The sequence below is a fragment of the Myotis myotis genome, unplaced genomic scaffold (genome assembly GCF_014108235.1).
Source record: "Myotis myotis isolate mMyoMyo1 unplaced genomic scaffold, mMyoMyo1.p scaffold_m19_p_1, whole genome shotgun sequence".
Taxonomy (NCBI): domain Eukaryota; kingdom Metazoa; phylum Chordata; class Mammalia; order Chiroptera; family Vespertilionidae; genus Myotis; species Myotis myotis.
In genome coordinates this window covers 30024544-30040557 of record NW_023416313.1, presented here as the reverse complement: position 1 = coordinate 30040557, position 16014 = coordinate 30024544, and the positions used below count along the sequence as shown (strand labels likewise).

Sequence of the window (16014 nt, the reverse complement as noted above, 5' to 3'; positions counted from 1 at the left end):
CTGATTATTGGGTTTGCAATGTGATGACATTTATGCTGAGACCCGAGAGTTACTTTCAGAGGTTAATTCATCTATAATAATAAAAGCATAATATGCAAATCGATCTAACGACTGAACAGCAGAACGACCATCTGGACGACCTTCCAGATGACCTCCAGACGACCACGCTATGACACCCACTAGTGCCAGGCCAGCCAAGGTGGGTGCGATGCAATTGGCCGGGTGGGCCCCTCCATTGCCCCATGATTGCCCCACAGAGGGAGGCCAGGCCACACTTTGTGGGGTGATTGATGGGGGGGCTCTGTGATTGATCACCCCAAAGAGGGAGGCCCAGGCCACCCAGCCGGCAGCCACAGAAGGAGGCCCAGGCTACTTGGCTGATAGCGCTACGGCGGGTGGGTGGGGCCTCCCTCTGCAGGGCAATCCATCTGGGGACCCCACGATCTATCGCCCCACAGAGGGAGGCCCAGGCCACTGGCCAGTGATGCTGTGGTGAGTGTGTGGGGCTGGTCAGTGATCACCCCTCAGAGGGAGGCCCAGGCCAGCCAAGCGACCATACCCCACACCTGTCACTTGCAGAGGGAGGCGACTGGTGGTGGGTGGGGAGCAGTGCCACACAGATGGCAAGCAGTGGCAGCAGCAGGGGTGGGGCCAGCTGCTGGCAGCCAGCAGCTCAGAGAAGGAAAGCCCTGATAGGCCCTGATCACTGGCCAGGACTAGGGACCCTACCGAGGGGCCCAGATTATGAGAGGGCACAGGCCGGGCTGAAGGACACCCCTTCCCCTTGCCCCCCCATGCATGAATTTTATGCACCGGGCATCTAGTTCCTTATAAGAAGTAAACTGGCAGCAGGTTGTACTGTCATTACATGTCTAGAATCAGCTTATGCCATGGAGCACTTTATCAGACATTGAACTAATACCCTAAATTAAAGTAATTAAATGTATTTGCAATTAAAATAAACTTATTTTGAGAAGCATGCATATAACAGAAGTACAATAGTGGATATAATTTGATACTATTCGTTCCTTTAACAAACATTTATTGAGTGCCTGTTATGTGCAAGTCAGTGGGCTACAGGCATTGGGTGCACCTGGAATAAAGCCTATTCTTACAGCCTCCATGGGGAGTGAGGGAGGAAGGCATTACAAACAAAAGTCATGCAATCAATTAATTACAACAGAGGTAACTCCTGTGTGGGAAGAGATAGTTACTATGAGAGCTTATGGCAAGCGACTGAACCCAGTCAGGTGAGGGAGCCTTCCTTGAGCGAGTGGCCCTTTCAACATAAACTCCACGAAGATGGAGTAAGGGAGTGACATGATTGACCTGGTTGGGGCTTTTAAAAGGTGCCTTTGTCCCAGTCCCCCAACCCCTCTCCCCAAAGAGATGAAGGGATTAAGAAGCACAAATTGGGAGTTACAAAAACAGTCCCAGGGATGTAGAGCACAGCGTAGAGAATACAGTCAGTAACACTGTGATAACCATGTGTGGTGTCAGGTGGGTACTGGAAAGACTGGTGGAGCACTATGTAAAGTATATGATTGTCTAACCCCTATGCTGTACAACCAAAACCAATCTATACCAATAAAAGGGTAATATGCTAATTAGACCAGGTTGACTAGACATCTTTTGGTCATCCGGTCCTTCCGGACAAAGCCATGGTGGCAGAGGCCGAGGCAGAGGTGGTTAGGGGCAATCAGGCTGGCAGGGGAGCAGTTAGGGGTGATCAAGCTGGCAGGCAGAGGCAGTTAGGGGTGATCAGGCGGACAGGCAGAGTGGTTAGGGGTGATCAGGCAGGCAGGCAGGCAGGCAGGTGAGTGGTTAGCAGCTAGTGGTCCTGGATTGTGAGAGGGATGTCCAAATGCGGGTTTAGGCCTGAACCTTGTGGGATTGTGCCTAAACTGGCAGTCAGACAGGCCCCTTGGGGGTCCTGAATTGGAGAGGGTGCAGGCTGGGCTGAGGGACCCCCCGCCCCACACAAATTTTGTGCACCGGGCCTCTAGTACAACATAATATTGAAAGTAAACTGTACTTGAAAAATAAAAATTAAAGTTAAAAAAAGGTGTCTTTGACAGCTGTGTGGAGAAAGGGTGGGTATGAGTAGAGTGTGTGGCAGGGGAAACATTGGGGGCTTATTACAAGAGTCTTAGAAATGTGGTGCTTGGGGGATGGTCTGCACAGAATTTGCAAACTATTGTTCATTCCATTTAATTTCACCAAAGTTATGGTCCAAAACATCTCATTAGAATGCTCTTAACCCCCCCCCCCCCCCAAAAAAAAAAACACACACCAGGCTTCAGAAAAATTGGTTTTAAAGGCTCTTCTACTCATTCACATTGAAAATAAATTTTCTTTGTTTTAGTTATAAATTTAGGAAGAATGGCCTAATGTCACCTTCCTAGTTTTCTTAATACTACGAAAAGTCTATGTGTGGCCTGTTAATTGTTTATTTTTGTCTTTAAATGAAGAAAACAGAGACATTATAATGGAGAGTATAGGAAATATGGTAAACAGTACATTTTTCTTGAACTCAAGAGAAATTGTCCTCTACAAAAGTGACTTTCCTCCTTGAAAATGCCAGATGGGATGGAGATCATTGAATTAAAATATAGTTTAGCTCTTAGAAGGTTTCCGGGCAGCTTGTGGCTTTTTACAAGGACTTGGAATTATAAAGATCTTAATTTCCTGGCTTACAATGTATTTTGAAAAGCACCTTAAAATGGAAAACCTCCCAGATCTTTATTTCTCTACACACAAAATTTAAGATGCTCTATGATCCTTTATGACCTGACTCCACGTTCCTTGTTTAAATCTACAAATTCCTTTAATAATCCTGGCCCTTTTGGTACAGATTCAACAACACAGACTTCTCAAACTTGAGAATATATATATATATATATATATATATATATATATATATATATATATTTTAACTACTACGACCTGAGGTTATACTTAAAATCTAAAGCTTTTTGAAATGGTAGCCAAAGAACTTGTACTCAAAATGTGGTCCATGGACTAGCAGCACCAGCACCACTTGGGAGTCTGTGAAATGCAGAATCGAATCTTGGGCCCCACCCACCCCTGCGGAATTGGCATTCTAACAAGACCCACAGGTGATTTCTGCATGTTCATCCGGTCTTAACCTACTGCAATCTGACCTTCCTCTCTTTTTCTCCTTTTCATACTGGCGGCTCTGTCCTCACCAAAGCCACCAATGTCTTTTTATCCAGTGTGCTGCACTTGAAACCAATGTGAACAGGACTTTCAAATGAAGGTCCTTATGCTTTCTTTCTGTGTTTGTTTACATCAAGTCAGACTGAGCATGCTCACTGTTAGTTGGTGCTAGGAATACTTTCTCCATTCGGGTGTGACATGCAGATATGGTCTGACTCAGTCTTTACTACTGCTTTTTTCTTGAAATGCTCTTCTGCTTGGCCTGCAGATGATCACTTCTGATTTTCCTTTCATCTCTGTTCTTTGTTCTTTCTCCACCGCCTTAAGCTCATCTTTCTGTTCTTTCTCCATTTCCTTAAGCTCATCTTTCTCTACTTATCCATGAAATGTTAAGGTAACTGTCCTAAGGGCTCTTCTCACTTTCCACCCATGCCTCTCTTGGCAATGTCATCCACGCCCCCGACTTCCTTCACCACTCATACTCAACAAGTATTATTGAGACCTACCCTGGTGCCACGCATCCTGCTGAGTGCTTGAGATGCAGACATGCATAAAAAACCTTCTGCCTTCAAGGAGACAGATAAGAAAACAGATAGTTCCACTTGCGTGTATATGTGATCTCAGCAGTGTGTCTCTGGAACACAAAGACATGTATTTGTGGGGGAGTCTGGCAAGGCTTTCTGGAGGAAATGTTTGGATTGCTCTCAATTTAGACTTTTCTCCTGGAATGTTTCACAGGCATTTTATACTGAATGAGCCTGTAGCAGGGACAATAACAAAAAGTAAGATCCTACAAATTCTATTTTTCATTCTCTATTATCTATTGTGACAGTCAGGGTAGGCTATCCTATACTGTGTAACAAAAATCCTAGTGGCTTAAAACAATGAAGGTTAATTTCACGCTCATGCTACATGTCCTTTGCAAGATGGCGGTGGGGCGGGGGTGAGGGATGTGCTTTGCTCATTGAGGTCAAGGAATAAATTGATGAACAGGCCATCATCTTGAACCTTTGTGGTTATTGTGCCAGAGAGAAAGATAAAGAGCACTGGGTGCTCATTCTTTTTTTTTTTTTTATATGTTTTATTGATTTTTGACAGAGAGGAAGGGAGAGGGAGAGAGAGTTAGAAACATCAATGAGAGAGAAACATCGATCAGCTGCCTCCTGCACATCTCCCACTGGGGATGTGCCCGCAACCCAGGTACATGCCCTTGACCGGATTCGAACCTGGGACCCTTGAGTTCACAGGCCAGCGCTCTATCCACTGAGCCAAACCGGTTAGGGCAAGGCTCATTCTTTTTTTTTTTTTTTTTTTTTTAATATATTTTATTGATTTTTTACAGAGAGGAAGGGAGAGAGATAGAGAGTTAGAAACATCGATGAGACAGAAACATCGATCAGCTGCCTCCTGCACATCTCCTACTGGGGATATGCCCGCAACCCAGGTACATGCCCTTGACCGGAATCGAACCCGGGACCTTCCAGTCCGCAGGCCGACGCTCTATCCACTGAGCCAAACCGGTTTCGGCTAGGCTCATTCTTTTTTAAAGTAGATTATTATTATTGTTGTTGTTGTTATTATTATTAGCTACAGTCAGCATGGTGTACATTAGATCCCAAGAACTTATAACTGAAAGTTTGTTTCCTTTGACCAACATCAAAGATGTAAGAGACAAGAGAATGAGGCCAGAGAATGGAACCCAAGCATGTGTCCTAGTACAATGGGAGAGAATTGGCAATGTCTGATGAACAGCACCGCCTCTATCATATTTGGGGGTACCTTCATTTACCCAGTAATTCAAACCTGAAACCGGAAGGGACCTCTGACTCTTTCCCTTATGTTCTCACAGTTCTGCCTTGGAAAGCTTTCTCCCAATTGTTCCCTTTATTCTCATTGCTTTTGTCTCGGGTGGGGCCTTACTTTTCTCTAACTTGGACTATTGCAGTAGCCTTCTAACTGTCCTCTAGACCAGTGATGGTGAACCTTTTGAGCTCGGCGTGTCAGCATTTTGAAAAACCCTAACTTAACTCTGGTGCCGTGTCACATATAGAAATTTTTTGATATTTGCAACCATAGTAAAACAAAGACTTATATTTTTGATATTTATTTTATATATTTAAATGCCACTTAACAAAGAAAAATCAACCAAAAAATGAGTTCGCGTGTCACCTCTGACACGCGTGTCATAGGTTCGCCATCACTGCTCTAGACTTACTCCTTTTAGGCATCAGCTTGCTGCTAGAGTGTTCATTCTAACATTCCACTCTATTTAAGATCCTTCAATAGTTCTCCGTCACAACAAGATCAATTCCAAACCTGTAACAGGAACTGCCCTTTTACAGTCTGGCTTCCACTCCCCGCCTTCCTCTTGCCAGTCCCGTGTGCTAGCCATGCTTAATTACTTGCTGTTAGGCTTTTGCATGTCTTTTCTACTTTGCTCTATCTAGAAAGTTCTCCATTCCCTATGACCATACCTCACCTCCCTCTTCCCAGCAAATGCTTTGCTCAAACTTAGAAAATCTCTAATCATCTTTTAAGATTCACATCGAGCATCATTCTCCCCTAAGAAACCTTTCCTGACTTTCCAAAATGGAGTGACAGCTACTTGCCTATTTTTTGTCACCAGATTGTCCTATGCATATCATTCTCAAAGCATTTGCAGCATGGTTTGTATTTTTAGACGACATGGCTGTCTCCCTCAACTAATCTATAAACATCTTGACGATAAGTACCTCTCTCTAGATTTTGTGTTCTCAGCAGAGAGTAAATACAAAGTTTCTGGCACAGAGAAAATGCAAAGTAAATGTGTTACCACATGGCTAGAGATATAAAGACAGGAATTCACTTCAAACTCATGCAATAGGAAGATAAATTTGTTTACATGCATATGGTGGTTGATTTTTTTAAAAATATATTTTATTGATTTTTTAAAGAGAGGAACGGAGAGGGATAGAGAGTTAGAAACATCGATCAGCTGCCTCCTGCACACCCCCTACTGGGGATGTACCCACAACCAATGCCCTTGACCTGAATTGAACCTGGGACCCTTCAGTCCCCAGGCCGACGCTCTATCCAGTGAGGCAAACCAGTTAGGGCGAAGGTACATATCTTGCCCAAAGTGAGAAGTGTCTGTAGGTGTATGTGTATGTGTTGTGTCCCAACTCAATTCTTGGGTAAGTTACACAACTCTTGCAAACTTCAGTTTCCTTCTCTCTGAAACTCTATGAAGAAGAGTTAATTATAGAATCTACTAGGGGCCCAATGCACAAATTTGTGTACCTTGAAAGGAACTGTGGGCCGAGAGGCTGCGGTGGGTACAGGGGCAGGTTTTGGCCTATCCTCTGTGCCCCTGCTCGGCCCCTCCTGCCGTGGCGCCTGGGCCCCTGTCTGCCGGCAGCCCCGCTCCTGCCGCTGCCACTCACACCTGCTGATAGTGCAGAGCAGCTGGGGCTGGTGCTGCCAGCAGGTGTGAGTGGGGCCAGCACCATCAGTGGGTGCGAGCAGCAGCTGCTGCCCTGATCACCCCTCAGGAGCACAGGAAGGTGGAGAAGCCCTCTGGGGTGATCAGGGCCGGCAGCAGGTGCAAGCGCTGGGCGGGACCACAGCGTATGGGAGCAAAGAATTTTCAGTAACCACCAGAGGCTTGTCATGATGACAGCAACCAGCGCCCCTCCTTGGTCTGGCACCCCCTCTCACCTGCTCCACCATCCCGCCGTGGCCGATGCCCGCCATGTTCCACACCCTGCCACCTGCTGCGGATGCCTGCCATGTTTCGTGCGCACCCCCTGGTTGTTTGGTTGTTCCGCTGTTCGGTCTATTTGCATATTAGGGTTTTATATATAGAGATTTTGTAGGATTCTTGGGAGGCTGACCTGGGAGATGGCTAAAGTGAGGATACTGAGCAAGGTGCTTGTATTTGTTTCCTGTGACTGCTATAACAAATGATCACAACCTTGGTAGCTTAAAACAACACAAATTATCCTAGAATCATGGAGGTCAGAAGTCCAAAATAGGTCTCACTGGGCTAACATTAGTGTGTTGGTTGTACTGCATTCCTTCTAGGGGCTCTCGGAGACACTCTGTTCCCTATTTCCCCAGCTTTTCGAGGCTTGCTGCATTCCTTGGCTTGTGGTTCCTTTCTTTCTTCAAAATGAGCAATGGCTCGTTGAATCTTTCTCATGCTGTGGCTCTGGCACACACTACCTCACCGCCCTTCTCTGCTTGTAAGAACCTTGGGCTCACCTGAGTAATCCAGGATAGGTTTTCCACCTCACATTCCTTAATTGACATCTGCAACATCCCTTTTGCCATGTAAGGTATGTAAGGTAACATAGTCACAGGTTCTGAGACTGAGGATGTGGACACCTGGGGCAGCATTATTTTGCCAACAGTGCTCAATCCACTCATTGTAGGTGATCAGTAAAGCTTGGCTATTATTACTGGAATTATAGACGGTTTCTTAAATATTTTTAAATAGAGCTAAAAAACTTTTGAGCCATACAGTGTGGCTTTCTATTAATATTTTCGCAGGAAATAGTCACCATTATTTCACTCCAAAAGTGGGTTAAGTGATTCACTTTTGAAAATTTCCTCAGCCATTTTGCTTTGATGGTTGAAGGAAATGGTATTCATTGGTAGCCCTAAGAAAGACAATTTTACTTTCATCGTGTAGTAATAATTAACAGTTATTGAGAACTTACTGTGTGCTGTGAACTATTTCAGGTAGTTATGTATGTATTGACCAGTTTGATTCTAACCACCAGCCCCATAAGGGAGGTACTTTTATTTTCCTTATTTTATGTCAGTTGAGAGTGTGTGCAAAGTTTCAGGACAGTAAGTGCTAGAGACGGGACTTAAATCCAGGTGGTCAGGCTGTAGAGTTTGGAGTTCTAACCACAGCTCTATAAAAGTAGGAATGTGAAAAGGGATGGGCAACACTGGAAGAATGAGCACTCTACTTTGAGCTAGTAACTCAGCATTTTTATAGTTCATCATGTTATAACGAGGATATTTAGTCTTATTGAGTTCTAATTTTTGTGCTTTTTAAGAAAATGCATAATAGGCAACCAACTGTAAATTGAGAGTTGGTCAGTTTCTAGAGATGCTTGAAACAAAATTGTCTAGTGAGTTCAGGTTTTTACATACAGATCCCTTAGGTGGCAGCTTCAGCTTCTTCTTCTTCTTCTGCTTCTTCTTCTTCTTCTTCTTCTTCTTCTTCTTCTTCTTCTCCTTCTCCTTCTCCTTCTCCTTCTCCTTCTCCTTCTCCTTCTCCTTCTCCTTCTCCTTCTCCTCCTCCTCCTTCCCCTCCCCCTCCCCCTCCCCCTTCTTCTCCCCTTCTCCTCCTCCTCCTCCTATTCTCCTCCTCCTCCCCCCCTCCCCTCCTCCTCCTCCTCCCCTCCTCCCCCTCCCCCTCCCCCTCCTCCTTCTCCTTCGTAAGAAAGTCAGTGTTTCAAAGGACATCTGAGAGTAACCAGATATTATTACCAGTCACCAATGTGGCTAGGTAAAAAAGATAAAGGAAAGATTATTAATAAGGCTAGTCATTACAAACAAAACATTAACAACTGCAGATATTTCATACAGTAAGGATCTCCTTTTAGGTGAATTACTCAGGGACATAACTATGAGGAATTGGCATTTGCTAAAAGTGTGTTGATAGAGCTGGGTGCTGATCCATCGGGTTAGCATGATAAGTAAATCGACTTTGTAGACATTATGTATTCATTATGGCCACATTGATGAAAACATGTTATGTGAAAAATCTCTTTATACCAAAACAAGAGGAGAAGAGAGCAACTAACAAGTGGATGAAAATAATATTATGCCTAATTGATTAGTAAAATTTTCTGTATGAATGAAATGCATGTTATGTAGTAATCAAGTCTATCACATATTTATTTTGATCCAGAATAAATTCTAAATCATTTTAAAAATAGTTAAAGGAAGTCTTTCATTTCACCTACTGCATTTGATATTTATCATCATCACACAGACACTTTGGAGGATGTGTTACCTGCACCCTGTGGTTATGATTTAGCTTTTACACTCAATGTTTTATTTAGAATCCTTTGGCAGATGAAGCTGTTGACCTCAGTTAGCCAGAAAACAGCTGCTTTTCTATTTTGATTTGTAGTTAATGTTTACCACGTGTCAAGCACATGTAGAGAAATTTTTTCCATAGACTGATATTAAACATTTTATTTATATTTCTTTTATTTTTAATGGTCCATGAACTGTTTGGAAATGTGAGAACCAATTAGAGCATTCACTGTAAATGTTTTTAGAAAAAAAAAATCTCCCTTGGGTTTTTCTCTAATGGATCAATATCACATTCATTTATTTTAGTAGCATTCTCAACTACAGTGCTATATTCTGGAAACAGCCTGTTATCTATTTTAACTGAGTTAAAAATACATGATCTCTTTCAAATTTTTCAAAAGTTCCTGCCTGAAGTCAAAGCTAGGTGGTCCCCAGTGGTCATGTTTGACTCTTTATTTTGTCAATGAATGAATAGGTTGAGAAAATGTCCAGTTGATAATGTTAGTTTAATGACTATTTCTTATTTCTTGTAATTATTAAAATGAAGATAATTTAGTTTCTTCTTTTTTTGTGGGATTTAGAATTTCACTTTTTAAAAAAATATATTTTATTGATTTTTTTACAGAGAGTTAGGGAGAGGGATAGAGAGTTAGAAACATCGATGAGAGAGAAACATCCATCAGCTGCCTCCTGCAAACCCCCTACTAGGGATGTGCCTGCAACCAAGGTACATGCCCTTGACCAGAATCAAACCCGGGACCCTTCAGTCCATAGGCCGACGCGCCATCCACTGAGCCAAACCAGTCAGGGCTAGAATTTCACTTTTTTGATATATTTTTTCTATTGGTAAATATATGAGCCCTATTATTTTTAATTTTCTGTGATGCATAGTTCACTGAAATTTAGTGCAAAATGCGAAGAAACCTAAGGAGAAGGCTAAGGAGGCACTACTGTGCCCTTTGGTGGCAGATGGAGATATGGAGAACACGTGTCCTGGGTGGCAGATGGAGATATGGAGAACACGTGTCCTGGGTGCAAATTGAGAAAGAGAAGGCAGGAAGGAAATACTGTAAGATTCACAACGTTTTATTGTTGTTTTAAAATATATTTTTATTCATTTCAGAGAGGAAGGGAGAGAGGAGGAGACGAGAGAGAGAGAGAAAGAGAGAGAGAGAGAGAGAGAGACATCAATGATGAGAGAGAATTATTGATTGGCTGCCTCCTGCATGCAACAGGGCATGTGCCCGGACCAGGCGTCGAACTGTGTCCTCCTGGTTCACGGGTCGATGCTCAACCACTGAGCCATGCCGGTGGGTGTCACCATGTTTCATTTATTTGTGGCAAGTCTCAGGTGCAGTAGAATAGCCCTAAGTTCTTTGGGCACCGAAAACCTAGGTAAGGAAGCAATAGTTTTTTCACAGGGTTATGTGTTTTGCAGAAGAGAAACTCTACCGATTAGCTGTGCTAAACATCAGCTTTCCCTTTGTGTTTGCCTGGGTAGAATGTGACTTGGGAAAGTAGCTCTAGAGTTTTCTTCATATGTGCTTAAAAATGAAGCCTTCTCCTAATGTTTTAAGAATATATATTTTTGTCTTTCAGGAACATTACAAAAAGCCTACTTGAAATCAAATGAGAGCGCACCCATAGCTACTGATGGTGAAGTTCAAGTGCCTGATGTTCTTCTTACAAATACAATTTTCCCTGAGAGCACTGTGACATCTTCTACACATCCCAGCCAACACATTCCTGCCTGGACCACGGATGCTCCTCTCCCAGGGGACCAAGGTCACAGGAACACAAGTAAGTCTGAAGGTGCTGAATGCATGTGCTCTTTAATGTCTGTGGAACCCACAGGTGGATTTTTAAGTGTGGCAACAGATGCTCATAAATCACAATCACTTCCTGACCATACAGGCGAAGCTCCACTCATTTCCCCGGCAGCCTAGCAGAGCGCGCTGTTCAGCTCAGCCGTCCCGATAGGACATAAGGGAGCCATGAAGATGCGCTGTGCGATTCAACATTTCTGAGGCATGAAAATGTGTTTGCCCCAATATAATGGTACTGATTTTGGGGGGGGTTTCACCTCTAAAAGTTTGCGCTTCTATTTTAAAGTTATTTATTTTGAGATGCTTAAATGATGTTACTTATTTTGTTATCGGTGCCTGGTAGAAGGGACCCCCGTTCTGCAATAGAACGCCAAGTGATTTAACAGGAGCTACCCGCCCTCTCATTTGCCTTTGACATGTCCAGGGGTTCTTATTTCCTCGCTCACTCTCCTCCCTCTTTTACTGACTGTGCAATGTACTGGACGTGCTGGTGACTGACAGGTCACCATACCATGAGGAACATGGCATGTGTGGAACTTCTGTTAGAGGGCAACTGGAGAGATTTGTCAGTTATTCCAGTAAAAGAGCTGGGAGAGAGAGAAGACGGAAAGTGTGGAGATCGGGTCAGTGAGACGGTGGCAGACAATGTTCTCTGGAAGGTGACTCTATTCCTCAACACCCCTCAGTTTTTTTGGTCAAGTTACTAAGCTTCCAGTGTGGAAGGGAGTGGATGTGTGTGGAAAGTGCCCTAGAGCTTCGGCTCTGCTCCAGTCAGCGTCGATGAGACAGTCAGCACCGTCTCTGTCAGGACTTACTCTGTGGTTGTCTTGATTCTTATTTTCTTCCTCCTAAAACAAAGTTATGCGACTGAGAGCGATAGCAGGCCTACCAGCCACCACCATCTTCTTGTTCGTTCCTCCCTCTTTCATGAAAACCCACCACGGGCAATCAGAGCTGAGGGCCCGGACGGAGTGTTTATTTTCATTCTGAGCCCGGAGGGGAAGGATGGAGCTGACGCTTGGCTATCACAGTCCATGTTTGCAGGGTCTGAAGAAAAGCAGGATTATTCCATTTCTCCAAAGAGACAGACTGTTCGGACTCCATTGTTTCACATGGCACCAATAGGCATTACCTGTTCCTTAGACTCGGTGTTCACCAGTGATTCATACAGGTTTGTATTCATTACCTGACAGTGATACTGCAAACCCAAATTATGCCAAGTCAAATGTATGTTCCTCCTGAGTTTAATTTTGAGGTTTTTTTTAAAAAATAATTTGGTCATGCCTTTAGCACTTCATTATTCTCAAGGACAGTATTTTTCCATCAGAAGTGCAAAAGTCATTTAAGCAAAAACTCAGCCCAGTTAATGTGGTTGCAATTACAGCCATTGTTATTTTCTTTCGCTAAGTGGATTTGTCTCGATTTTGAAAGCTCCATTATTTGTTGAGATTCCAGTTGAGGTGACAGACACGTACCCTAAAGAGTAAAGAAACATATGGTACTGGTTGCTCAGTTTGGAAGTTTGATGGGAGTCTGTTTGACTCATTCTTTTCTTCCTGTGGCTGGAAGATTGCTTGAGAACATGAATGTAAGTTGACATGTAAAGGAAATCCAGGTAAAATGAGAATGATTAAATGCAGAAAGGCTGAAACCTTTGAATATATGTCATTCTAGGTTGTTAATGTCTTGATTGTTTGAATTGAGCTTTACTGTTAGACTACATGACCCTCAATAGACTGTCTATATTAACTAACATAGTTTATTGCAAGAGATTTGATAGTTTTTCATACATTCCAGCAGTATTGCTACCCTGCTATTCTAGAGTTTTTGGTAGTTTTTGGGACATGTGTGCGTATTTTCTCTGTAGTTCTTATAACTAACTGATGAGGTACACAGGACAGGCAATATGTACCAGTTTTCAAGATACAAAATTAAGGATTAGGGAAATTAAGTTGCCGTGTCTGGTATCACTTGTGTAGTAATCAATCGGTAGACATGGAATTAGGATTCAGATCCTAGGACTCCTAGACCAGTGCTCTTTCAAGTATTGCATCCTTCCTCAGTCAATATCATTGCTTTTTTGCAGTGGCAGGAGCATTACTGAGTCCATTTAAAAAAATGTATGTATTTTTATTGATTTCAGAGAGGAAGAGAGAGGGAGAGAGAGAGACAGAAACATCAATGATGAGAATCAGTGATCGGCTGCCTCCTGCACAACCCACACTGGGGATCAAACGCACAACCCAGGCATGTGCCCGGACAGGGAGTCAAACCATGACTTCCTGGTTCGTAGGTCGATGCTCAACCACTGAGCCATGCCATCTGGGCACTGAGCAAATTTTAAGCTCCAAGCAAGTAGAAGAGTAGTCTGTTTTGTTTATTGCTGCCTATCCCATGATCAGCAAAAAATAATTGTTGAATGAATAAACTGCCACCATTTCAAAATTGTAGTATCTGATTTATCACTTTTTGTTAGTAATGCCTAATCACACTTCTGCACTTGGTATTTATTTAGCCAGTTCTGTTTAAAGCATCATTTAATGCGTTGTGTCTGTATTAACACCTAGCAGGGAATTTGCATTATTTCTGTTTTCAATCATTCTCTAATGAAAATGTCATTTTAAATTCCAGGCATATGTAAAAGCTATTTAAGTCCATTTCAGTCCAAAAATACAGTAGCCAGACATCCTGTTCTTCTCAGATATTTTGGGTAGAAAACCAAGGGAGAACTCCTGGCAAAAGGTATCAGGAAATAGCCTTTTCTTAAGACATTTCCTTGGGGGTGGGGGTGGGGAGGGGGGTGGGGGGGGGGGAGCTTAATATCCTGCCAAAGCATAGAATATTGCAGTTTGTAAAGTTTTAACCACAATTTCCCTAATCCCCCTGCTTTACACTGTGCAGCAAAGCTGGGCTTTGTGAATGTGAAATAGGCGTATGTGACATCTGCTACTTCTGGAGTTTCATCAGTTGCATTTGGAAAACCAGTTGTAATATGGAAAGGAAAAAAGGCCCATAGGTAGCTTTCATGCTACATTTCAGCAAGGGATTTCCCTAGGTTGCATTCTGTATGTGGGTTTTTATTTTCACGTGATTCCTTATGTATTTTATAAATATTTAAACATAAATTGAATTTTAAGGAAAGAGAAAAGTTCTTTGGCCAACCTAGAGCTTTTGGGTTAAAAAAAATATGGCACACAGCAGAATAACTAGAAACTGATCAGGAACTAAAGTGACAGGAGTGGGTTAAGGCACTGAAAGGTTAAAGTGTTCTGTTTTAGTCGCCAGCTCCTAGATCTCTTATATCGGATGAAAATACATTATACCCCTCACTTATTTAAAAAATGCTTTTTGAAATAAAGCCAGGATACCTTAAGTTCACCCGTTTAATATATACAATTAAGTATTTAAAAACTATATTCACAGGGCTGTACAACCATGACTGCTCTCTAGATAGAGATATTTTAGAACATATTTATCACTGCAGAAAGAAGTGCCGCATTCATTACTCCTTCCTTTCCCTTTGCCCTGCTTGGGTCCAAAACTAATCTACTTTTCGTCTCTATGGGTTTGCCATTCTGAACATTTCATGTAAAGGGCATCACATCAGCAAGACGTGGCTTTTGTGACTGGCCTCTCCTGTCTTTCTTGGTTATGTGCACAGCCTTGCACATGCTCCTGGCCTTCGAAGATCCCAAGGCATGTGTCAGAGCTTTTCAAAGGGGCCTATGGACTCCTCATTCCTGTTTTTCCTTTCAAAGCTTTTGTCAGCCTCTTATTTCCCACCAGGATTCTTGCCTTGGGAAGTTGTGATGTTAAATAATTGCCACAGATTGTGTTTGATGAGTGCACTCGGGATAGAGCTGTTTGCATAGAGAGAGCTCCCAGTCAGGTCAAATAAAGACCAGCCCTGAGAATGAATCCTTTCCAGGGTGCTTCCAGATAGGTTGAATGGTGACGATTCTCTGGGGATGACTTTTGGGGAGGTTCAAATCCATTCTACCCTCTCCATGGCCTCCTAAGTTGCCAGTTTTCATAGTTACCCTGTTTGCAAGGCCATCATAGAACTGAGGAGAGGGTAAAGGTAATAGGGCAATTTAAAATGCTACAAAGCTCATAGTTCTTACTGTGATCTTTCTTGAATAGTGAAAAATGCAAGCCTTTGGTTAAATCCCAAAGTTCTAAAAGATTTGATTTTAACATTTTTCCCCCAGTATTTTTACTGCTTTTATGGAGGAACATATTTTGGAGGATTTTACCCGCCAGCTTTTTAAATTTCCTACACCATTAGGAGTTGATTTTTATTCTTTTTATATTGCATAAATATGATTATATTATACTAGTGGCCCGATGCACGAAATTTGTGCACAGGGTGGGGGGTGGGGGGTGGGAGGGGTGTTCCTCAGCCCAGCCTGCACCCTCTCCAATCTGGGGCATCCTCTCCAATCTGGGACCCCTTGGGGGATGTCTGACTGGGATCGGGCCTAAACTGGCAGTCAAACATCCCTCTTGCAATCCAGGACTGCTGGCTCCTAACTGCTCACCTGCCTGCCTGCCTGATCACCCCTAACCACTCCGCCTGCCGGCCTTCTTGCCCCCAACTGCCGCCCCTTGCCGTCAACTGCCTCCCCACTCCCCCCGGCTTGCCTGCCCACCCTGCCAGGGCTCTGTGATCAATGCTGTGCAGAAGGATCCCAGGCTGGGGCTCTGGGATCAATGGCAGAGCAGAGGCAGGAGTTTCCCACCTGGCCTGCCCTCCACCATTAATCCCCGCCCACAGGGAGGTCCTTTCCACCTGGCCTGTGCTCTGCGATCAATCACCACCCACAGGGAGGCCCTGCCTGCCCTGCCCACCCAGAGCTGGGGCTCTGGGATCAATGGCAGAGCAGAGGCAGGCGTCTCCCACCAGGCCTGGGCTCCGCCATTAATCCCCGCCCACACGGAGGCCCTGCCCACCAGGCCTGCCCTCCAC

At 43.6% G+C, this 16014-nt stretch overlaps 1 protein-coding gene across 3 annotated transcripts in view; it reads left to right on the top strand.

Annotated features, from left to right (window-relative positions):
* Positions 1–16014, top strand: part of CORIN (corin, serine peptidase) — a 206567-nt gene that overhangs the window by 32400 nt on the left and 158153 nt on the right. For all 3 annotated transcript variants that reach the window (XM_036333055.1, XM_036333065.1, XM_036333075.1), the window contains exon 3: positions 10819–11019. In XM_036333055.1, coding sequence (XP_036188948.1) covers positions 10819–11019 — 201 coding nt within the window. The remainder of the gene's footprint in view (positions 1–10818; positions 11020–16014) is intronic.